We start from the raw sequence: 26,413 nt of genomic DNA, 5'->3' as shown, positions 1-26,413 counted from the left end.
GTACAATAAGCCCACCAGGTACAGTATGGCGGCCCAGTTGAAGCTGAGGTATTCACAGGAAGAATTAAAAAAAGCACAGAGAGGTTTCGACTGGCAAAATCGTTGCTTTGGTTCAAGGAAGGCACTCGTCCCGTGGTAATGTCACACTTTGCAAGTGAAGCATGAGTCTGGCAAAGAATGCAATTGCTGTAGGGGATCCTGCCAATTCTGACTATTTTCTGTGTTCAAACTATCAGTGTTGTTAGATGAACCCTGGGAGGCGAGAGGGGTTGGTATAGTATGGAAGATTTCACCTAACACAAGGAATATATCATCTCCTCCATACCTAGAAAGCATCCTGAGAATTATTATAGCTCCATGTTGAAGGTGGATAGATAGATAAATAGCTAGATACAAGCAAATATCAAAAGCACACGTATCAAGCCACTGTCTTTTCCAAGAAAGAAAAGACTTGTTATTTTGAAAAAAAGCAGCAGCAAGTTTAGTACAAAAATGGAGCTTTTGGGTTGAGCTGATGATGAAAATAGTTTGAATCAACAATACACTGCTGATGCAAACACCTTATTGTAAAACTCAAATATCACTATAATATATGCAAGTGCATTAGACTATTACACAGTTTTATGTCCCTGATCCTAGCAGACCTACCCGCCTCAGTGGAGTCCCACTGACCCCAATGAGATTCTGCATAGGTACAATCCTTGTTACAGAACCAGGGCCTTTGTATCTTTGCAGGGCTGCATTCTCCTTCTGTTGAAGTTTTTTATGTCAGTGGGAGCAGGAGCAGGCTCATAGATTCTACGGGCCAGATAGCTAACTCAGTTACTCATGTGTAACTGAACTCTCTGCCTGGATTTACTTCTCTACAAATCTTCTGCGTATGCTGGCACAACCTTGCTCTCTTTACTCAGGCAAAACTCCCACTGAAGTCGATGGGATTGTGCAGCGTCCAAATGAATGCAGAATTGGGTCCTCTATGTCTAAACCTATTTGATATAAACCTCTGAAATGTTAAATACTGTATACAAAAAAGCAAACCATGCTGATGAGTGGATTTTAAGTCAATCATATAATAGGCTAAAAGAAACAAGCACAAAAGGGCGCTATTTATTCCCTGATGACAAAAAGAGGCAACCAAATTTTAAGTAATCACTTAAGTCTTCATTTCTCTGCTAACTTGAGAAAAAATAATTAACTCAATGAATGAGAATGTGAAAAAACTGTAATTGTAAAAATAATGAGAAAGCAGCCTTTGTTTCTCTTGAATCTAAAATGTTGGTTAGAAACTCAGGGCTTGTTTCTGATCTTTGTTTCAATGGTGTAAAATCACAGTAATTTCATGACTTCCTGGGAGATATCCAGATTTACACTGGAGCTCTTAAGATAAGACTGTGGTCCAGAAGATTTACTGTACTAGGTTTGATCTTTGATTCACTGACATATGTCTACGCTGCAGTCGGGACATGTGATTGCAGCACATGTAGACATAACAAAAGCAGCGAATCTGTAGCACGCTGGACAGCTCTGCTCAGTTATATACCCAGGACCCTGGGCAGATGGCACTAGCCCATGCAGTCAACTGGGCTACCCTGGCTTCGTTGCTATTGTTTTGTTACTCAAGCTAGCTTGAGCAAAGCTAGCTCAGGTATGTCTACACCTGCTGTAATCACACCTCCCAATTGCAGTGTAAACATACTCTAATCTGGTATTTTGCTTCTTGCAGCACCCAATGCCTGATGTTTTAGAGGAAGTAAAAAAAAAAATCCCATAATGCACACAGTCACATATGCAATGCTTCGCATAGGGCAGCAATTACTTCCTGACCTCTCCACCATCCACTAAAAATAGTGCTGTACTTCAGCAGAATCTGGCTTTATGTGAATTAGAGATACTTGCATGAGTCTGCAGGATTGAGCCCCATGTACATCATTCCCACTGAAGTCAATGGAAGCCCTGTGTGTGGAGCATCTACTAAATCATGCAATGAGCAGAGAGAAGTACCTTCTTAATTGTGTGGCTTTCTCCTGATGATTCCTGATAATGCACTTAAATCTCTAAGGACCATCAATGGGAGTTTCGCTTGAATAAGGACTACAGGATCAGACCCATAACGTTGTTAAACAGAGAGAGAGAGACCCTAGTCCAATTTCTGCCATTGATTCAAATGCAAACCCCCCGAATATTTCAGATGGAGTTCTGCATTTGGCAAGATAACCGGATATAGATTTATTTGACCAAGGTAACAGTCAAAGAACAAAAATCAGATACCAACCAAGAGTCAACACTGTTGCTCTAACTGATTGAATTTGGCAGGGGGTAGAAGTAAAGTGGTTCTACCAGGCTCTGAACTTGCCTGACTTGGCCTTGGACATTTTTAGCTGGCAGCAAGGAATAAGATAAACACAGAAAATGCCCCCATCAGAATTAGCAGCCCCCACTACAGGAATTTATTTGGGGTATCTGAGTTGCAGCTGTACATTACTGTATGTCAGAGAGAAAGGTGAAAACTATAAAAGAGCACAAGCAAAATGCAGACCGCACAGAGAAAGAAATCTTTGGTATCTTTGGTATCATCAACACGATTAAAATTACAAATGGAAAAAGTCAGTGAGGTAGCCTCTTTGGTTCTCACTAGAAATAGAAAGGTTTTTTTCTTTATTTTTTTCTTTGTTTTTCCTCTTTTTTCCCCCCACACACGCAGAGTTCATTCTTGGAAGCAGCTAGTTTAAGGGTTTCTCTGTTTTTGCTTGTCGTTATATTTTTTTCCCCCCAGCTTAAGTTTTCAGAAGCCACAAAGTTCAGGCAAAGTATCTCAGTGTCTTTTTTCTATTGTTTCTGAATGCACAGTTATAGGTTGAATATTCATTGCTTGTCCACAAAATTCGCTCTGTTGTTCTGACAGAAAATAAACTGTAGTGCTTTAAATTGTTTTAAATAAAAAATATAAAACTATACAAGGGCATCTTTCGCAGATGCTGAATAAGTTAAATAAATAAGGTATATTGGGAAGGCTTCATGTGTCATAATAATTAAAGGTACGTCCCACTTTCTAATGAGATGGGAAGGGGGATTAACTTAAATAATTTAATTATTGATATTTAAACAATTTAAATTGATTAAAAGAAGAAATAAAACTTAAAAATCCCTTTTTAACCTGTTATTTTTCCCTGTCTGTAACAGAACTTGGCTGCTTTATGAAGCAATATTAACTTTAAAGCATATATACTAATATAAGCATTGCATCTATGATGCGCTACAGTTCTAGAACTGATAAATACGTAAAATTAACTCAAATGACAAAGTAATCAGGAATGATTTAAATTAAATAGTTACAAACAATTATCACTTGAGCCTGTTCCTGCAGTCTGTAAGCAGGCAAAACTCCCACTGAATATTAAAATAAAATGAAACCACACGGGATTTAGCCTGAATAAAGACGTCAGGATTGGTCTGAGACTAATTTAAATAAAGTACATTATTGATAGTTAATATATTGGGTCACAATCCAAAAGAGTCAGGAAAAAAAATAAAATCATTCAAAGATTACCATTTAAAAAGAAATTTAAACAATAAAAATTCCCCTTAATAAATACAAATTAGGCCCAGTATAATCTATAAAGTTTTCCCACTTTTAAAAATACTCAGGTGTTGTGACAAGCAAGAAAAACATCTCCCCTCCACCCCATAGCTAGCACAACCTTTCCAAAGCGACGTCATTACCATGTCTCCTTTTGGAAGAGGAGATTCCTGTTCTCTTAAGTAGGTTTGAGCTTTGCTTTGCTGGTTTAGTCCTTCTCAGGTCTTTGGATTTAGCTTTAGTTAAGAGAGATCCAGAATAAAGCTATTCAACCGAAGTAATCAAGCACATTTTTTGTTCCTTCAGAGATGATTAAACAATATCCAAGGGTTCTTGAAAGTTGAATTCATCTTGGATGTGCCCATGATAGTGACTCCAAGTATATAGTAAAGAAGATGCTGGGATACTATTTTTACATTAGTTTTTTTGCATCCGAACAAATAAACAAAAAAGATATAAGTTATAGCATATAGCTATAGAGAGTTATAAACAGATGGCATATAAATGTAACACGCACATTTTGGATTTTTTTTTAGTATAAACAGAATATACTGTATATCATACATATGTGTACGCATACCCACATATATATCTACACTCAGTTTATACTGCTAACACGCATTTTCTGAGTTATATGCTACATAAAAAGCCTGATACAGTTGACAATGAAATGGAAGACTTAATATGGGTTGATAAAATATACGGGAGTCAAAAATGCAGCAGTATTTTCATATGTCCATATCAAAATCATTTTTGACAAATAGGCATATAATAGGAACATTGACATGGCCATGGCCTCAAAATGCAATCCTCTCTCAGGCAAAATCTTACGCTGCAATTTTGCTTGAGCAAAGGCTGCAGGGTTGGAACCCTAATCATAACAGCAAAATCAATATGTTGTTTCCAGTGTGTGATTGTTTTCTAGTAGTTTAAATTTAACGATTGGAATTTGAGCTATTATATTGTCTACCAAGCACATCCAAACATTTGCGGGGAATCAAAAATATCACATTTTATCTTAAGGATGATTTTTGTTTGTTAATAATTCAGTATTTAACCTGGATTGTTCTGCCTGCAGCTGCTGGCCTAGAGTCAAATAAAGAAGGCTTACACTCATGCTTGAATAAAAATAGCTTTTTTTTTTCATTGCATGGTTAACAGCTTTTGCATACTCCCATGAGATATGAAGCTTAGACACAAATTTTCCTGGCCATACTCTTTCCAGAGATAGTTGGGCATCTGCTGTATTTTTTATTGGTGAGATGAGACAAATAAAGCCTAAAAGGTGTTTAGATTTTAGACAATAAATTATGCTATTTTGGTCTGAAACAATCAAGGACCTGATTCTGATTCTCTCATGTTGTGCAGCAACATATGCCACAAGGTGTCCCATTGAAATTCATAAGGCTGCTCACAGGATGCAATACTACTCAGCAAAGGTCGGGGTACTACAATCTGGCCTCAAACAATGAGAAAGAGATGTGGCAGGAAGTTCTAGAAAATTCCTTGGGCTTCAGTGCATATGATGTAAAATGGTCTTTGAAGTTGTGAGAATTTACTCACTTTTCTCCTTTTACTCATTAAAAGTTTACAAATCACTAATTTTCCAGCATAAAACTCATATTGGAAACATGGCACTTTCCTCTGGATTATAAAGGAGACGTTAAACCAGCAGGTGGATGTGCTTAATGTTAGAAGGCCATCTGTATGGAAAACTTACTTTGGCATGGGCCGCTCATTTTGACCACATTCCTTAAATGATGGCTGGGATATTATTTTTGTAAGATATACACATCAATTAATTGAAATCATAAGGAAAATTGACAGTAATCTAAAAAAGGTTAAGAAATGACATTCTGTGATTTAACTAAAGTACTATATCCATCCCCTTTATAGAACAGCGAAGGGCACATAACATTATGGAATGGGATATGAGAAAAACAATAAGAAAAGCAGCATTGTATAATACTGCTACAAAATGAAGAACAACAGTATTAGGATGGAAAATTGCTAGTATGGTCAATGATCATATGCAAGATGCGTGGAGATAGGCATTCTCAAACCAACCCTGATTTGAACACTAGCTTCATACCAAACTTTGAACGCGAAGTTTAGATTTGGATCAAAGCTTCATAAACTGGACTCTCTTTCTATTATGGGCCAAATCAAAACCTTAAACCCCAACACCTTGATTCTTTGGAAAAGTGTGAGTTCAGATCTGGCTTTTGCAACTCAGCTCCATCTCTGATAATGAGGCTTCACTTATTCTTTGGAGACTCATGTATGACCAACCTTCTCTGGGAAAGAGTTATGTGGAAAGAATAATTCCCCCCTCCCTCAAACCTAGCATTATCAGGTTAGTTGCCGATGCCGATTCCCAGGTAGCCATCTTGAATTTATTTCTAAGGAAAGGTCCTTAACTATCCTTCCAGTACAGAAGCATTTTCTACTTTTCATTCTTTTCTTAAAAAAAAAAAAAAGTAAAATGTAGAAACTGATTATATTACTTTTATATGCAGTGTTATTTGAAAAGAAGCCCTAAGTCATGTATAGAGATGGAGTTGAATTGAGACACTGGTTGCAACCCTCCTCAGATTCCCTCTCCCCAAAAATTTAAGGAAATTCAGCTTTGGTCCTGAATCCGAATTTCATTATTTGGAAGTATAACGGTTCAAACCAGAACAATGAATGCAAACCACCCAAACTACTGGAAGCTCTGATCCAGTTTGAATTCTAGATCGGATCTTTGTGACTCAGGCTCATCTCTAGTGATAGTCAATATTTACAATGAAGTATTTCAGTCCCTGTCTTGCGAGATTCATTTAAGGGGAAGAGGAAGAGGATCTGGTCAGTTAAGCATTTTTTCCCATATGGGATGGTTGTTTAAAGCTCTGAACATACAAGAGAACAATTCTACCTGTTAAAAACAAATAATATTCAACTGACACATTTTCCCACATATTCTCATGGACAGAGAAGACAGATTAATTTAGTATCCCAACACCTTATACTTGGAGTCCATGGAATCCTTGAAAGATTCCATGTGGGGGGAGAAACAGAAAAATAAAAACCCACCCTTTTTGTTGCTCAAAGAAACAGAATTGATTACCTTTACACAGATCAATGGTGCTATAAGCATTTTAGCCGTGCAAGAGGAGATAATGAATTAAAACAAAAGTTGTGAGAAATCCTCATCTTTGGTATTGTAGCTGTTGAGGTTTCGGTTGCTCTGTTCCTTGTTCTTTTGAAAAAACTGCATAGGCACAAATTAAAGACAATCTTCAACTTTAAGACTACTGAATTGTCAGATGAAGCAGCACTCACATTAGCTTTACTTTGTTTTCATTCTTGTCCACCCTTTCTTTGAAATCTGCTTCCTAAAATGTCCACAATGTCTGTCAAAACACAGTGTGTTGTGTTGTTTTTGTTTCCTGACGTGCTTCCTTGGTTTTTTTAATTTTATTTTATTAAAATGGAACAGTTTGTTGCAGAAGAAGTAGGTGCAGAAAAAGTTTCTTTGGTTTCGATTAAGTAGTATATAAAAAAGTCTCAAGTGTCTTTAAAGAATCGTTACAGCGTCTGGCTTGCTTTTGAACACTCAATTGGTGTTTCAAAAGGGGCCATTCACTGGTAAATATGCACATCAAGTGACCAGAACAATTTCAGTGAGAAGGATTGTTTATGCTATTTAAAGACTACTGTAACTGTAGCTAATATGGCCCTGTTAGCTCTGCTACTCCACTCACAACTTCGCTAATGTTGTCAGCAGCCACTTTCTGCTCAATTGTACAGCAAACTAAAATGATAGAGTTATACTTTGGAGTTTGCAAGGCCTTCTGATTTCTAAAATAATCACAGTACTATGATGATGATGAAAATAAATGGCAAGTTATAAATGTCTTTGGCTTGCAATATACTGCATCTTTGGTGTACTGTGTTTTCGTCAGGTTAAATGAATTAGTAATGGAGATGTGATAGATTTTTATGTCATATTTAAGTCATATGCAGCACATCTAAATGGTCAGTGACATCCTGAAAGTGGATGCTTTTTTTCTGCTAAGAAAATACCAAGGAACTCTAATATAGAATGCATCAATTTAAAAAAAACAACACCTAAACAGACTTCAGTAACAATGAAATGATGCTAATAACTAAAAAGGACATATTAATGACCTAAGGAAATCTAGCTCTCTCAAAATGTTGTGTTTCCTCCATGCACTGTAGCAGTTAAATTGACCTCCTGAGTGTGTATCTGCATTATGTACAAACACAGAATTTGTGATAAACAGCAAAATGTGCTTGAAGCTTGTGTGGTCACATACTTTTCATTAACAACTTCATAAATTAGAGTGTCTTGAAAGAACAGATGTAGAAAGTCCAGAACCATTCTATTTCTGTATCTATTGTCTTTGTGCTTGATACTTTGAGCTCAAGTGAACTGAATTTTAGTGATCCAAGACCATGTGAGTGTTCACTGATAAGTTTAAAAAATAAACCTGAAACATAAAATTGGATCTATTTTTTTCTAAAACATCTAAACAAAACAATGCCTGAGATTACAAAACAGGTTCTTGGATTTTTCATTTTCCATCTTTTAAGATTTGTGCTCAGTTCTCATGTTGTCATGTTATGGGTGTGAGCTTTGGTATATTGTGGTGTGGCAAGCCTAAGCATTTGGAAAACAAAGTAGGTCAGACATGTTTGCATTTCTGTTTAGCTACCAACTCTGGGCAATCCTGCAGTACTTCCATCGCCTTAAATGCTGATCCATAGTTTAAGTCTTCATTGTCTCTCAGGAAAAATTCATGTCATGAATGACCCACTTATATTTTGGATATGCTTAGCCTGTCTTGAATGTAATACTATATAGAAAGTAATTAATTTGTGATTTGCGCCTTCTAAAACTGACTAAATAGCCATTAAAAAAGTGTCCTATGTTTACAGCTAGACTAGAATTACTTTCCAAGAGAATTGTGCTTTCAAATCACCAGTGAAGGGCCCCACTCAGAATCCATACTTTTTCTTTTCTTTCATTCTTTTTTTCTCTTTTTTTTATGGTTGAGTTGTGCCCAGTTTAGATTCCTTTCTTCAATCATGCTTTGGTACAAGTGCTGGAGGCTGAAGAGGATCCCCCTGTACTCAAATCATCCTGCCATTTCTCAAGGCTGCGTCTCCTAGCGTTCATGAAGAAGTTACTGACAGTGGTAAGTTCCAAGCCCAGCTGTTGGGAGATGGTGATCTGCATTTCTTTGGATGGACGTTTGTTCTCTTTGAAGATGGCAAAAAGTGTTCTGCGCTGGAGATCGGTGAAAACCAGACGAGATTTCTTCTGGGAATTGTTCCTGTCTTTATTTGGTTCTTGTTCTTTGCGTTTGCATGCTTGGGGAACCAGAAAAAAAAAAAGAGAAAGAATCAATGTATGCATAAGTACCAATAAACTGAGCTGGTGATACATTGAAAACATTGATAAAGCTGTACAGTGGATGTAAACTGTTAAACTTTATTGTGCAGATTGCAGCGCTGTCAATAACCACTGTTCTCAGGTTCATCTCTTAAGAATGTGAGTCACTGATCTGCCTAGTGTGGGCAGTAAAACCAAGGAGATCAATGATCTGAATTAATACTGAGTAAACAATTAGTACTTGAAAAAGCTTTCTAGGAGGAATTATATGGGGGCGAGTTTGGTCCCAACCACAGCTAAAAGGCCTGATTTTTCAAAAGTGACTAATGATTTTGAGTCACGCCAGTTCTAGGTGCTGAGCACCCATCCACTGAAAATCAGGCACCCTCAGGTGTCATCCAAAAATTAAGGCTCCCAAAATCATTATCCTCTTTAAAAATTACAGGCTTTTAGGTCTATTCCTATTATAAATGACCCCCTTTAAGAAACATATAACTCCCCCATAAAATTTGCTTCATGATCTGACATGTAGAATACAAAATTTCAGCCTAGAAAAGAAAATTCAAACCATATCTGTCTCACCTTTCTCAGTGGCTAACAGAAAGCTTCACTGTTTTCAGATATTTTTTGAGAGCTCTTACAACACACAACAAGCTCAGATTTTATTTTGCAAATGAAATTGTGGAGGCTGTTAGTCCATTATGTCAAGTAAACCATTTAGGAAGCGGATCTGTGCACAGAATAAATACAAAATGGAAATGACTATTATATGCAAGCAGAGCATGTACTCCATTGGCATGTTGGGGCAAAAAGCCTTTTCTTAGACCTAAAATTACATATGCACTCTGGCAAACTGCAAAAGGCACTGCACTGCAGTGGTGAGGTGAAGGCATGAAAACATGCTGTGTAAATGTACAGGAGAAGGTAGAGAGCTGAACCAACATAATCCACCCCCACCCCCCTTCTTACAAAGTCTCACCACACAGATACCATCCATCTGGAGCTCTGTGGATTGAAAGGATATGTCAGCATGGTAGCAGTTTGAATCTAGCCAACAGCCCTCTACAATATTATCTGCCAGCATATCAACGTAATTTCTATGGGAAATTCCAGCGGGAGTGAATGCTGACAGTTCCAGCGTTAATTCCTGCTGCAACCAGGCAGAGCTGCTGAAACACCCCAAGAGTTGTGGTGCTATTTATAGCCCAACTGGGGACAAGAAATACTAGAAATCTGTCAAGCATGTTTATTCTCTAGAGATTTCCAGGCACATTTTGCAGACTTGAGAGGTTCCAATAGAGTTCAGCTAAGAATCAAAAGTCTTGATGTTTATCAGACCATGAGCTAAACTTCTGAAACTTTTGAAGTTCCTGCATTGCTACTGGGATCATGTAGCACGAATGAGACATAGACGTCAACCCAGTCTTTTAATATTATTCAGACGGAAAGCAAACCTAGAATTCAGCAATTTTATTTTGACTAGCCTAGTCCAAACTCCCCACAAAAACCAAACCAAACCAATCAACCAAAACCCCAGAAAATCCAAACACCCCCCCACAGTTCCCCATATCAAATTATAAATCCCTCAAATGATATGCAGATTATATTATCCTATGTTATTTATTTAATATTAAAAACACAAAACCAAGAAAATTCAGTTAAAACTAACCCCCCTGTTTAAAAAGTATATTTCATGGTGCAATATCCTTCTTATTTATTTCTTTGTGCAGTATGAGGTGACCTAGACACAGTGCTTGCATTCTATGATGTTGAGCATTATGGAGAAACCCTAGACAGCTACATTAGATAGAGAATTATTAGCATGCCCTTTAAAACCTTGATTCAATCAGTCTCAAAATAATATTTTTTGATCAACAGCTTAAAGGGCCACTGTCAAGGTCAGTAGGCCCAAAATGTCACTCACCTTTTCTTCTCCTCTGTCTGTCTATAAACTCTATGCAATTCTTTCTGGCTTTGATCCTGCAAGGTGCTGAACACTCTGGCCCTGATCCAGCAAAGCACTTAAGCACATTCTTAGTTTTAAATACATGACTCATCCCATGGAAAGCAATGAGGCTAATCACACTGTTAGAATTAAACACATGCTTAAATTCTTTGCTGGATTAGGACCAGAAAGCTCAGCACCTTGCATGATTGAGCTAGGTACGTCAGTTCAAACCTCCCCCTCAAAATCCTAAATGCTTCAATGATCTTCTTAGGAAACAGGAAAGATCAAGAGCAAGTGCCCCAAATTCATGAGCAACCCTACAATAACAAATCAATTTGTGTGCGACAGAAGATAAAATTTTGTAATGTGAAACCAGATTTCAGTTTCAAGCTTCTGTGTATTACTGTAAATCGCAGTTAGAAGAAAAAACATCTGAGATAACCCCTTCATGGCATTTTTTGCTATTGCTAAGAAATCTACAACAAGTGTATGCACGCTTGGGGGTAGAGTATCTGTGATAGCCTCTCATTTCATAAACTTTTGTTTTTTGTTTTTTGCAAAATGGAATTGTTTTCCAACCAGCCCTATTAGGACTTAACATTTCCTTCCTAAATCACCACCCCACCAGGCTCCGCAGGGGACCCTCTCTCCAGCCCAATTGCAGCCTCCTAGCAACATGAGCAGAGACACCATTCCCAACTCCCCCTTCTGTCTGTAACAGATAAACTAGTTATTTGATTCACACCAAGTAAAGAAACAGGTTTTATGGTTAATTTAAAAGCCAACATAACCTGTCAATTATGCCATGAGGTTCAGCAAAACTGTATTTAGAGCTGGTTTGCTTGAAACTCATCACAGGTTCGTCAGGCCAACTGATGCCCTCAGATTAATTTAAGGCTAGTGGGGTTGCACCGGTGTCGCTGAGGGCACAATCTGAAGATAACGGGTGGCAGAGGTGTGGCTGATGGCATAATTTGGCCAGCATATTACAACGAGTATGGAACCCTAAAAGGCTCTTTTTACAATGTCATTTGTTGGGGTGGATCAGCCATTTAGTGACAAAATTCCATCATAGGCCTAAGGGCCATAGCAGGCCCCAAGTCAGTGGAATCAGTTTCCACTGTACTGGATAAGGCAACTATGGAGTGGGGTAGCTGAGGAACTCCATATGACTAGCTCCATGCTTGCTATTCAGAGAGTAGAATACAGGGGGCCTTAGCATCAGGCTGAGGAGAGCTGTGGGGGCTGCTTCTCCTCTGATACCAGTTTTAGTAGCAAAACTCCACTGACTTCAGTAGTTACTCCTATTTTACACTGGTGTTAAGTGAGAGGAGAAGGGGGTGCCCAGGTATCGTGGCTCCAGTTTCAGCCTGAGGCTACAGACCTGCCCTGTGTCCTGCCTGCAGGATGGACTAGATTCGGTACACCACAACGGTGCATACAGGCTCTTCTGGATATATGTTCTGCTGCCTTGTACATGGCTCATCCACAGCTCTCTGTGTGCAGCACAGGGTGATTAGAGATTTGGGACCCCATAGGAAAGCATTTGGAACTTCTTCTTGTGCAGACTAAGCTGGAGATACTGCCTGTGACTTGTCTATGAGGCTTTCCTTAGGGAGTCGTTGAAGGGCCTGCTTGTCTGGGCTGATTAGAGGGGGATGGAAGCAGCCTCCACAGCATCTGACTCTTCTGATGGTCTAAACTCCCTCTGCAGCCTAAGTGGGGAATGGGGGAGCCTCCTAACAGGACCATGGTCAGCAACGTAAATGGAAATGAACGTTCATGCACAAACCCAACTAAATATTGTCATGTGCACAAATGAGCTCCACAGCGCAATCCCAGTTGTGCACCCAACTGAGCAATCAGGTGTACAATGTGCCCTTTTCAAACGAGTGCAGGTGGATGCAATTCCATTAACTCCAATTGACTACACTATAGTGATGGTACTGCAGCTCAAAACATCCCATAATCATAGAATCATAGAAGATTATGGTTGGAAGAATCCTCAGGAAATCATCTAGTCCAACCCCCTGCTCAAAGCAGGATCAACGCCAACTAAATCATCCCACCCAGGGCTTTGTCAAGCTGGGCCTTAAAAATTTCCAAGGATGAAGTTTCCACCTCCTTCCCTAGATAACCCATTCCAGTGCTTCATCATCCTCTAGTGAAACAGTGTTTCCTAATATCCAACCTAGACCTCCCCCACTGCAAATTGAGACCATTGCTCCCTGTTCTGTCATCGACCACTACTGAGAACAGCCGAGCTCCATCCTTTTTGGAACCCCCTCCACTTCAGGTAGTTGAAGGCTGTTATCAAATCCCCCCTCACTCTTCTCTTCTGCAGACTAAACAATCCCAGTTCCCTCAGCCTCTCCTTGTAAGTCATGTGCCCCAGCCCCCTGATCATTTTTGTTGCCCTCCGCTAGACTCTTTCCAATTTGTCCACATCCTTTACGTAGTGAGGGCCGCAAAACTGGATGCAATACTCCAGATGTGGCCTCCCCAGGGTCAAGTAGAGGAGAATAATTACTTCTCTCAATCTGATGGCAATGCTCCTACTAATGCAGCCCAATATGCCGTTAGCCTTCTTGGCTACAAGGGCACACTGATGACTCATATCCAGCTTCTCATCCACTGTAATTCACAGGTTCTTTTCTGCAGAACTGATGCTTAGTCAGTCGGTCCCCAGCCTGTAGCGGTGCATAGGATTCTTCTGTCCTAAGTGCAGGACTCTGCATTTGTCCTTGCTGAACATAAGAACATAAGAACGGCCATACCGGGTCAGACCAAAGGTCCATCTAGCCCAGTATCCTGTCTACCGACAGTGGCCAATGCCAGGTGCCCCAGAGGGAGTGAACCTAACAGGCAATAATCAAGTGATCTCTATCCTGCCATCCATCTCCACCCTCTGACAAACAGAGGCTAGGGACACCATTCCTTACCCATCCTGGCTAATAGCCATAAATGGACTTAACCTCCATGAATTTATCCAGTTCCCTTTTAAACTTTGTTATAGTCCTAGCCTTCACAACTTCCTCAGGTAAGGAGTTCCACAAGTTGACTGTGCGCTGCGTGAAGAAGAACTTTCTTTTATTTGTCTTAAACCTGCTGCCTATTAATTTCATTTGGTGACCGTTAGTTCTTGTATTACGGGAATAAGTAAGTAACTTTTCCTTATCAATTTTCTCCACATCACTCATGATTTTATATACTTCTATCATATCCCCCTTTAGTCTCCTCTTTTCCAAGCTGAAGAATCCTAGCCTCTTAAATATTTCCTCATATGAGACCCTCTTCAAACTTCTAATCATTGTAGTAGCCCTTTTCTGAACCTTTTATAATGCCAGTATATCTTTTTTGAGGTGAGGAGACCACATCTGTACGCAGTATTCGAGATGTGGGCGTACCATAGATTTATATAAGGGCAATAATATATTCTCAGTCTTATTCTCTATCCCCTTTTTAATGATTCCTAACATCCTGTTTGCTTTTTTGACCATCTCTGCACACTGCAGAGCCTCATCTGATTTCTTTTGGCTCAATCTTCCAATTTGTCTAGGTCACTCTGGACCCCATCCTTATCCTCTATCATATCTACCTCTCCCTCCAGCTCAGTGTCATCTGTGAACATGCTGAGGGTGCAATCCATCCCATCATCCAGATCATTAATAAAAATGTTGAACAAAACTGGCCCCAGGACCGACCACTGGGGCATTCCGCTTGATACCAGCTGCCAGCTAGACATGGAACTGTTGATCACTACTCATTGAGCCTGACAATCTAGCTAGCTTTCTATCCACTTTATAGTCCATTCATCCAATCCGTATTTTTTTAACTTGCTGGTAAGAATACTGTGGGAGACTGTATCAAAAGCTTTGCTAAAGTCAAGATACATCATGTCCACTGCTTTTCTCATATTCACAGAGCCAGTTATCTCATCATAGAAGGCAATCAGGTTGGTCAGGCATGACCAACCTCTCCAGCAGCCTCATATAAAATGTGAACTGCAAAGGTGACAGAATAGATGTATCCAGGATAATAGGTGCTGGAACTAGGGGTGCTGGGAGTGCTGCTACATCTTCTGGCTTGAAGTGATTTCCATTATACACAGGGTTTACAGTTTGGTTCAATGGCTATCAGCACCCCTAATATACAAATTGTTCTAGTGCCCCTGTGCAGGATCCTACACAAGGGAGCCTAGAGTGAGGGAGTGTAATTACTCACACTGCCCATTACCCATCTCACAAAGAAAAGGAGGAAGCCACCTAGGAGCAATTCCACGCTTGTCAGAATTCATGAGGGTGGGTGGGTCAACAGATCAATTACATCAAAGGCTGCTAATGGATCTTAAAAAGTTCCGTATAGATAGCTGATTTTTTTATCCATTAGCAGGAGGAGAACTTCTAGCAGAAAAACCAATGTCATCTTCATAATGTGTCCAAGGCTAAAATTAGACAGATAGAGGTATCTGCACAAAATCCGTGTTTTGACACGCTTAGGTAACATGCTAAGACCAAAATATTCCTATTAGATAAGTGACTGGATTTGCAGATGTGCTGTTGGAGCTAACCTAACTTTAGGCACCTACATTTGAAAATTTAGCATCTCTGGAACTGAGAACAGAATTTGGCTCATCTGCCTCCCACCACACTGGATGGAAAGGGGTATAAACTAAATTGACATTCAGAGAGGTGCATCCATATGCACCTGCTGCAATAAGGCACAGCTGCACGCTTGATTGCTCATTTGGGTACAGAGCTGGGATTCCATTGACAAGATCATTTCTGCACATCAAAATATTTCTTTGGATTTGTGCAAGAAGGTGTGCACTTAATTCAGGGGTGGCCAACCTGTGGCTCCGGAGCCACATATGGCTCTTCAGAAGTTAATATGTGGCTCCTTGTATTGGCACCGACTCTGGGGCTGGAGCTACAGGTGCCAACTTTCCAGTGTGCCGGGGACTGCTCGCTGCTCAACCCCTGGCTCTGCCACAGATCCTGCCCCCATCCTTTCCTATCCCCTCCCCTGAGCCTGCAGTGCCCTTGCTCCTCCCCCTCACAGCCTCCTGCACACCACAAAACAGCTGATTGGGAGGTGCAGGGAGGGAGGGGGAGGCACTGATGGGCGGGGCTGCCGTTGGGTGGGAGGTGCTGGGAGCGGGGTGGGGGAGCCAATGGAGGGCTGCTGATGTATTACTGTGGCTCCTTGGCAATGTACATTGGTAAATTCTGGCTCCTTCTCAGGCTCAGGTTGGCCAACCCTGTCCTGATCATTCTCTTCCTCACAAGTTCTACCACCTATGAATTCCCTGCTTCTAAACTCCCTCCTTATTCCTGTTGGAGCTCTCTATAAACTCTCTTTCCCCCTGAGAGGTCTCTTCTGTACCCCAAAGCTCATATTCCATCTTTAAGCTACCAGATAATGCTATCCAATATAATGTTTTATTATATGTCTGAGAGAAAAAGAAGGTTTTAATGTAGTCATACTGGATTTTTCCCTATTGTATTTTACTTAGTCTTTTGTTTCAAATCCAATTCCATGATATGCCAATGAAAGGCAAGGAATGTGATGTGCTCTTATATATTCGCCGAAGTTTGTAATAGGTTTTGGGACATTGGGAAGACTATGATATTTTCTAACATCACTAATTTATGTCCAAAGACATTCTGTGTATTACAGTTATTGGTATCTAATAATAAATAATGCAAAGCTATGTGCTTCTCAATGCATTCAGTAAATACTTTCCTTGAACTGTTAAGTTTACTCTTGAAAAGGAACCATAAAGGCAAATATTTTTCCTTGGTGTGCACTTATCAGAAAGGAAAAATGGAGTGGGAACTGTCTTGTGAGATACAGTTATTGTCTAGGAAACTTGCCTACAAAGTGAGACTCATTTTTAAGGAAGGAGAGGAAGTAGCCATCTTGATTTTAGAAAAGTCTTGATTTTATGTACTGGAGTTAATATTGAATGTTGTTTGTAAAAGTCAATAGGTAGTTGGCAATAACTGTGAGTTTTAACTGTGGACATTTGGAGCAAGAAATGCAGATGCATCTTTCTTTGCACTAGACTGCACTGGAGAAAACAGCCTGACTCATCACTGTGTTACTCCAGTTTTACACATGCATAATACCATTGACTTCAATGTAGTTACACTAGCATAAATGGTAGCAGCACAGTGGTGAACCAGGCTGTAAAAGAAGGACCATTCTTCCTAAATAAGGACAGTGGGTTTGATCTACAACAAAAAACTAAATAATGGGATCTGAAAGCAGCAGAACTTTAAAAAAAAATCAACAGAATTAAAAAAGACCAAACAGTTTGTCATGGTTGCATTCTTATAATGTCACTTTAGATATTAAGGAGCTGGAATGCAGACTCGAAGTGGGAAGTCTGCAGTTCAGTCTGAGAAGTGAGGGTGAGATAGGAGCAAACGGAACCAGTCTAACAAGCTGTGCAGTTATGTATTTTTAATCAACCTTCACTGATTAAAAGATATATTTTTCCACTACAGAGAGACAGATTCTGATCTCAATTACAGTGGTTAAAATTTAGAATAATCTTCATAGTTACTCCAGCTTTTCACAGGTATAATTGTATTGAAATTTGGACGAAGACTCTGGTTCTGACACAGATGTCACTTGCACCACTGCAAACCCAGAGAAACTCTGGTGTGTCAATGGAGTAAAACTGGTGTTAAACCCTGATCCAGTAAAGCACTTACACACAAGTTCAGATTTAATTCCATTGACTTCAGTCAGACGACTCCCAGGCTAAAAGTGAAGCATGTGCTAAAGTGCTTTTCTGGATCTAGGACTCAGTGACACCACAATAAGGCTCTCATTTTTTCCTTTCTAACATATACAGCAGCTATTACATAGCTTTGCTCTGAATATATTACTTTTATAAGTGAATGTAGTGTTTATGAAAGCTGCCTGAAGGATGAAGTCTTCTGTTTATCAACTGAACAGGTATCGTAACTATGAACAACAATACAAACTTCTCTTCACTGCACCTGACCTGGTGGGATGAAGTCTAGGAGTGAGAGGCCTGGTCTTGTTCCAGGCTCATTCCATCCTTGGCCTCTCTACAGAGCTTGCCAAAAAGGCTGCCAGTTAGCATCATCGTCAGTGGTGATTTTGTAATGAGGCACCTGTGTCCAGCAAATCTAGACTGAGACCACCAAGTCATTCCATCTGGGCCACTGGATGGCTTTAAGATGGTAATGACTGTTGGTCACTATCACCCAGGACTGGATGCAACCTGATAATGTAGAGATGAAAATCTTCCTACCCTACTACCCATCCTCTGAGCCACCCAGACCACCTAGCATAGAGAATTTTACTATATTATATTACATATTCCAGGGCATCTTTAAGAGACTAGTTTACTGTATATGGATCATAAGATACATTCTGGAATTGTAATTAGAACTGGACATATAGTGCAAAATACTTTTCCTCTAATATTTGTTCAGATTTTTAAATGAATCAGTTTTGCCCATGTTCATGCTCTTTTCTATGAATATTCTAGTGAATGAGTTGGCTGGCAGGAATATTTGTGGAAAAAGTGAATTTAAAGCAAATAATGAAGAATGTTACAATTTGTTTTGAATTCTGGAACATATATATGTGCACCAGAAACTTGATTCTAAGAGATATCTTTTTTTCCAGTAGAAACATATCACGTGGCTATATATCCAGTCAAAACTAAACAAAATAACTCAAATTCTGAGTACTGAATAGTCACAACAAATTGCTTGTGCACAATCTACAAAGTACGAATTATCCATAGATACTATTCACTACATGACACTACACAGCTCTAGATGTAAATAGTTAGGAGGGAATATGTATGACTGGAATTAAGGCAAATGCCATTTTGTCTGAAGCAATACAAAATACCAGCACTATATACCAGTTCTAGTTTACAGGGAATATTATATGTCACTTTTCTTCAGTAATATCAAAAAGTCCCAATTTGTTCAACAACCTAGAAATCTAAGAAAGATGAAAGGACAATGACAAAGATAGATACTTCTCCTCCTCCTCATCATCGTTGTTCCTATTATTTTATTATAGCAGCGCCTAGAGGCCTCCATTAAGATGAGGGTCCTACTGTGCTAAGTATCGTACATACACATAGAAAAACAGAGTCCCTCTTCAGAAAAGCTTATAATCCAAACAGAAAATGCAGACAAAGGGTTTGTGGAGGAGAAAGTATCAATAATTATTCTGTCAAGGACCCAGTTTGTATCTGACTGGCAAATGTGCTAGGCGCAGCTGACATTCAATAAAACTTTTTTTTGGAACAAATATCTTGTTGCAATAAGTCACTCCACCGTCAGTTCAATGTCCATCCTCAAATCAGTCTCCTTGAGCCATCTGCCCAGACTTAAGAGAAGGACACAGGAAACAAGAAGAATGTAATGCCTTTATGAAGCACTTCCCTGGAACAGCCAAATATGAGCATCATTAAGAAAGACAACATGGTGAGCCTCTCGTAGATGTGGTGAAATTCTTCACAGAGTTATCAACTTTAACAATAATACAGGAAGCCTGTCAATACACAAAGCTTTTTCTCAGAAGCAGAAGCTGCAGGAGCTTGAAAGAAAGGAAAAGAAAGTCGTATGGGGCCATCCTGCCCTATGGTACTGTCATGAGGCTTAACCGCCATCATCTGCAAGGCTAGCGAATGCACCCAATTACTCATGCTCTGCACCTATGGAGGTGAGTAGCTAATTGGCTCCCAGCCAGAGGGGACAGAGCTAAGTCATAATAAGTAGACTGAAGGAGTTCAGTTGAGAGAAAGAGATGGCAGAGGAGACAGGTGTGTCTCGTTGAGAGAAGCCCAGGCTTAGGGTACACAGACAGAGGCAATGGGGCAGCACACTACAGGGCCAGCATAGACTCCTTGAGATAGGGTCTGCTAGTGAATATACCCAATTAGGAACCTGAACCTGGGGAGGTGAGTAGCTAATTGGCGCCTGACTGGAGAGGAAGGAGCTCAGTTGAGAGAGAGATGACAAAGGAGGAGACAAGTGTATCTGATTGAGAGAAGCCCAGGGTTGGTGAAGGGTCAGTATCCATTAGCTATGAATGTAAGATCTTAACTACGGTTTCTCCTGAGAACTTTTCATATAGGCCTGGAGTTCACAGCTTGGCTTGGGCTATGGGGGCTGGCTAACAGAGAACAATACATAGCTAAGAGGAAGCTGGGGTAAACAGATAACCTTGGGTGTTTCAAGTCAATGAGCGGAGTCAGCATAACTCTGAATGTAATTGGGAGTCCTTACTGCAAGTTATAGACACATGAAGCGCTGAGAAAGGCGTCATGGTTACTTCTTAATGCAGGGAGGAGATAGTGGTACATTACCCCTCAGATCCCAGACAGAGTTCGGGAAGAGGCCCAATATAATTGACATGACTTATGACACCCTCCCCTCACAGATGTATGCCAATCCTAGCCCATAGAAATGCAAGGGTAAACTTATAAACAATTGTTATTGTTAAGTACTTATTACTGCCTTTTTTGCTTTAAATCTCCAGGAATGTACCTGTTGATCAACTGGGAGAGCTGCTACCTCATTCCCCTGGACCCCAAAATTAGGATTTAACCTATACACTTTAATAGACACAGTTTGGGGGTAATTACCTGTGTGTCAGCAATATGTTAATTTGAGCCTTGGGTGGAACCATTATGTAATCTTTTAGCCCATTGACTTATTGTGCTATCTTGTCTTGCTGCTAGAACCTATCCAGGGGCTTGGGAAAACCCATCCCCGTTGCCTCTCTCTGCGCAATAAACACCATACATAATCTATAGTCATTAATTGTTTTGCAGTGTCTCTGAACCTGATAGGCAAAGTGACACTCTGCCAGTGCTGTGCATAACAAACTCCTGTGCTTGACTCTACACGGTGTGGATTATTGTTCCTTCAGTTGGGGTACACAGAGACAACAGGGGCAGCACATGCTATTGCAAAGGAAGACCTGAGATAGGGTCTGTAAATAGAGAAGATAAGAGGGCAGAGGAACTATTCAGTTTTGGCTGGATTTATGATACCCCCCAGAAGGGGTGTGAAATTAGGTGACTTGGCTGAGGACCGAGACCCCGACAACCTGGGGCCAGAGGGAGGTGGTTGGTAGGAGGGGCTGCAGCCAAAGATAGCGTCAACCTTCCGCACTGACGTAAGTGAGTGAGCCCCACCAAAGGTACATGTAAAAAGCCAGAGTAAGTGGCTAGACACTGTTTACCTTCTCCACCAACCTCTGGTAATGTAACATAAATTATTTTTGCAGGGGCTAAATTCACAAAGGCACTTAAAAGCCTAACTGCTATTTTAGGGTTTTGTGTCCCAGACTTAGGCCTCACTGGCGTTGACAAATCCCACTCTTGGCAGCCACCTAGCCCTGTAGGCATCTAAACTCACTTAGCACTTAAGTTATTGCACACAAAGTTCCCATGAGCCTATGTCTCTGCCTCTGAGCAGGTGCACGGCTGCCTCACCCTAAGCATCCAGATACCTTAGTCCCAGCGAGATTCATGAACTGGGGGAAGATAGTTGCTTCTCTGCAGGGCCGAATCATGTATGTATGCTCAGAACCACCTAACTGTACATCCTGCTGCTGCTGCTAACGTTTAGGTGTCTAACTCCAGGAGAGGGTTCACAACTGTGAATCCCAAGTGAAGATAAGTGCCCCTCTGCAATCCAGGGAGAGAGGCAGGGCTTAGCACATACCCTTTTCAGCAGTTCAGAAAGCTGGCTTTTGTTAATCCCATTCTTAGGCACCTGTCTATCTCCATTCATTGTACAGAGAACCTAGGCATCTAACTCAGCCTTTGTGAATTCCAGTGATTTTCTAGATGCCTAAATCCCTTTGTGAATCTAGCCTCAGGAATACACTATAACAAAATAATACGAGTGGTGGCAACTTGGAAATTCCAGACTCAACTGGGAAGCTAATTATAACATCCACATTTCATATGAGGGCACTTCCGTTTATTTAGAAAGCTAAAAGTCCATTTTACGTTCTGATGAGACACTTTTAGTGGCAGCTGGATGTTCTATTTAGATGTTAATGTTTGCAGATAAAGCCCACAATTGTCAATGAACATAAGTCAGACAGCTCTGTTTTGGGGATGTTTTTGTCCCAACCATAAAACTGATTAGAGAACCAGTAAAACGATTCACTGAAAATATAAAACATACTATAAAACATACTGAAACTTTAAGGCATGACTGCTCTCACTCACATTGGTTTTATACTACTATAACTCCAGTTATTGACGAGTATTATTATTAATCATTCTTACTGCACTAGTGCCCTGGGATCAAACAAGTCTGGAGCCTGATTGGGTTACATGCTCTACAAACACACAGAGAAGTAGAGAATCCCTGCCTTGAAGAGCTTTCAATCTAAATATGACTTCAATAGATTCACTCCTGGATTAAACCAATTTGAATTAGATCAGAACTGAGCCCAAGAGTTTCTGATGAAATATCTTCTTGTTAAAAAAAATTATCATCACGGAGAAATCCATTTTAATCTATTTGCAATGACTCACAAAAAAGAGAAAATCAGAACAATTGTTCTGTAAATTCTATATAGAATAAGCCTGCATTGTGCAATATATTTTACTCTGGAAACTTATTTTATTAAAAAGAAAAGACCCTGAAAAACGAGATTGGACTGGGATTTTCTTTACAAACAAACAAACAAAACAAACTAACTAACTAACAAAAACCAAGGGAATATGTATGACATATGTAATTTTGAATATATAGTATTCATGGGGAAAAATTCAGTTTCATTGTGTTTATTATTGTTACTTTATTTTGTAAGTCTTGATTTCTATTTTTTTACATATGCTGGATTAAAGCACATTTCTGAGCTGGTAAGACCTGACTGTTGATAGAGCTGTTCACATTTTTTGTACACTGAAATTTCCTTCGTGTTTCGTTATGTGCAATGGAGATCTGTTTTCTAGGTGATTTTTATCTTGGTACTTCTGAAGGATAGAAAAGTGGCTGTCTGACTCCTAGCTAGGAACAATCCAGAATTCACACAAAGGCAGACTTGAAAGAGAAGGAGTAGCTCTCCTGGAGATCACATTCTTAGTTTGGCCTTTAGGTCCCGTTTGTCTCCTTCAGTCTGATTTACCTCTCATATCTGAAGGGTATGCACAGAACTAGCTCCCTTGAGTGTGATCTGCTTTGTGCTCAGCATGGTACAGCCTTTGCCACACCAAGCAGAATTGTTCAGAGCTTATCTTTTTCCACTAGGTGAAGTAACTAATGGGAGCAGGAGTAGTCCTCCTAAGTCAATGAGCAGGCTCTGAGACACAGCTAGCCAATCTTAATGACACTAATGCCATGAGGTTTAGTCCTGCAAGGTACTGAGCATTCTGGGCCTGATCATAGAATATCAAGGTTGGAAGGGACCTCAGGAGATAATCTAGTCTAACTCCTGCTCAAAGCAGGACCCCAAATCCCCAGACAGATTTTTAGCCCAGTTCCCTAAATGGCCCCCTCAAGGATTGAACTCACAACCCTAGGTTTAGCAGGCCAATGCTCAAACCACTGAGCTATCCCTCCTGATGAAGCAATACAAAATTTAACTTTAAGCTCATTAATAGTCCCAGTGATTTAAATGGAACTACTCAAAGAGTTTGCACCCACTTCATTTAAGTCAATGGAAAAACTCCAGTTAACTTCAGTGGTGGACACTGGGGGCCACCGCATGTAAAGTTAAGCACGTGTGTCTCTTTGCAGGGTTGGGACCCAGAGCTCAATGTTTTGCACAGTTGAGTCCTTATTCGTGGATAAGAAATGTCATCAGCTCTTGAATGCATTGTAACAAGGTGACCATATGTGTAAAAAGCGTAAGTGATTAATGAGTCGTAAAAAATATATTAACTGGAAAGCTGAGGTAATTAATTAGTGTGAAAAATCTTTAATGAAACAGGCCTGGCATAGGCCACCATTGAATACTACAAATGTATAGTGTTATTTGAATGTAGAAGCAAAAATATTATAGCAAAGTGTTAGTGTATTTTATCATCAGATATTATCGAGCTCACTCAAAAGTTACCTTTGGTTATAATAATTACACACCAAAATGCTATGTTAAAGGAACGTTATTTAAATTGCAAAATCAAGCACTTGAAAGTTAGGGAAAGCTAGATTTATGGTTGCCTCTGCAACCTTATTTCTGTCTCTCTGTGTAGCTATCCTGTGCATTAAATGAGCACCTTGCATAGAAAACAAAAGACAGGGCCCTGCACCAAAGAGTTCACAATTTAGATTTTAGCCATGATGCAGCAAATGAGAAAAAAAAGGATGAGAGTCTTGAGACCAGTCTAGGGCTACAACTATAAGATCATGTGGCTACTTAGCTTTGACATATGCACATCCTGTTGGTTCTCTTTTGTTTTGATTTTGAATAAAATAAAGCTTCAACTCAAAACCGCACACATTAGTATAACCACAATAAAGTCTGCATATGGCAAGATGCATCATAGATTAGGCCCTGATTCAGGAAAGCGTATAAGCACGTGAGCTGAGTAAGGGAAAGCACGTAGAGGCACTGTCTCAGGAGCAGCTCTGAGGCACAATCCGTTTGCTCGGTGGGGAGGGAACTGCATCAGCCTTTACAAGATGCAGCATACTCCCCCTGTTAAGTCTAGGTTGGGTTGGAGGGATCTATATGGGTTTGCCTAGTCTGCATCCTTTCCTGTCTTCCTTACTGCCCAATCAACTGCAGAGGGATGTAACGGGTGCACACAGCCCTTGCTGTTTTTTCTTTAAATACAAATTCCCACATAGACCTAATCCAATTCTGAACCCCTCCTGATTCCATCCCTAATGTTACATAAGTGAAGCAAGGGAGATTTAACCGGGTCTCTTGGGTGACTATTTAACAGTATAGAACATTTCACAGAAGGGGCACTTTTCATATTCTCATCTGACATGTTCTTTTTTTAGACCATAAGAATGGCCATACTGGGTCAGACCAATGGTCCATTTAGTCCAGTACCCTGGCTTCTGACAGTGGCCAGTGCCAGGTGCTTCAGAAGGAATGAAAAGAACAGGTAATCATCAAGTGATCCATCTCCTGTCACCCATTCCCAGCTTTTGGCAAACTGAGGCTCGAGACATTGCAGAGCATGGTTTTGTATCCCTGCCCATCCTGGCTAATAGCCATTGATGGCCCTATCCTCCATGAACTAATCTAGTTCTTTTTTTAGTCCTGTTAGTGTCTTGGCCTTCACAACATCCTCTAATAAATTGATTCACAGGTTGACTGTGTGTTGTGTGCAGAAGTACTTCCTTTTGTTTGTTTTAAACCTGCTGCCTATTAATTTCGTTGGGTGACCTCTAGTTCTTATGTTATGTAAAGGAGTAAATAACACTTCCTTATTGACTTTTGCCACACCAGTCATGATTTTATAGACCTCTATTATATCCCTCCTTAGTCCTCTTTTTTCCAAGCTGAAAAGTCCCAGTCTTTTTAATCTCGCCTCATACGGAAGCTGTTCCATATCCCTAATCATTTTGTTGCCTTCTCTGAACCTTTTCCAATTCTAATATATGGTTTTTGAGATGGGGTGACCACATCTGCACACAGTATTCAAGATGTGGGCGTACCATGGGTTTATACAGAAGCAATATGATATTTTCTGTCTTATTATCTATCCCTTTCCTAATGGTTCCCAACGTTCTGTTTGCTTTTTTGACTGCCGCTGCACGTTGAGTGGATGTTTTCAAAGAACTGTCCACAGTGACTCCAAGATCTCTTTCTTGAGTGATAACATCTAATTTAGACCCCATCATTTTATATGTATAGTTGGGATCTTGTTTTCCAATGCGCATTACTTTGCATTTATCAACACTGAATTTGATCTCTGTTTTGTTGCCTAGTTACCCAGTTTTGTGAGACCCCTTTGTAGCTCTTTGCAGTCTGCTTTTGAGTTAACTATCTTGAGGAGTTTTGTCTTATCTGCAAATTTTACCATCTCACTGTTTACCCATTTTTCCATATAATTTATGAATATGTTGAATAGGACTGTTCCCAGTACAGATCCCTGGGGGACACCACTATTTACCTCTCTCCATTCTGAAAAGTGACTATTTATACCTATCCTTTGTTTCCTATCTTTTAACCAGTTACCAATCCATAAGAGAATCTTCCCTCTTAACCCGACACCCTAATTTGCTTAATAGCCTTTAGTGAGGGACCTTGTCAAAGGCTTTCTGAAAACCTAAGTACAGTATATCCACTGGATCACCCTGTCTACATGCTTGTCGATTACCTCAAAGAATTCTAGCAGATTGGCAAGGTATGATCTCCCTTTACAAAAACCATGTTGACTCTTCCCCCAAAGTTGTGTTCATCAATGTGTCTGACAGTTCTGTTCTGTACTATAGTTTCAACCAATTTGCCTGGTACTGAAGTTAGGCTTACTGGCCTGTAATTGCCAGGATCA

At 40.0% G+C, this 26,413-nt stretch overlaps 1 protein-coding gene across 1 annotated transcript in view; it reads right to left on the bottom strand.

The window, feature by feature from the left end:
• Window positions 1-8,116: 8,116 nt before the first annotated feature.
• ONECUT2 (one cut homeobox 2) overlaps window positions 8,117-26,413 on the bottom strand; it is a 41,249-nt gene continuing 22,952 nt past the window's right edge. Inside the window, exon 2 of the mRNA XM_050944738.1 lies at window positions 8,117-8,956. Coding sequence (XP_050800695.1) covers window positions 8,670-8,956 — 287 coding nt within the window. The 3' untranslated portion in view covers window positions 8,117-8,669. The remainder of the gene's footprint in view (window positions 8,957-26,413) is intronic.

This window comes from Gopherus flavomarginatus, chromosome 3, assembly GCF_025201925.1.
Source record: "Gopherus flavomarginatus isolate rGopFla2 chromosome 3, rGopFla2.mat.asm, whole genome shotgun sequence".
Classification (NCBI taxonomy): Eukaryota; Metazoa; Chordata; order Testudines; family Testudinidae; genus Gopherus; species Gopherus flavomarginatus.
The sequence above is the reverse complement of the archived record's forward strand: the minus strand, read 5'-3'. Positions and strand labels throughout refer to the sequence as shown.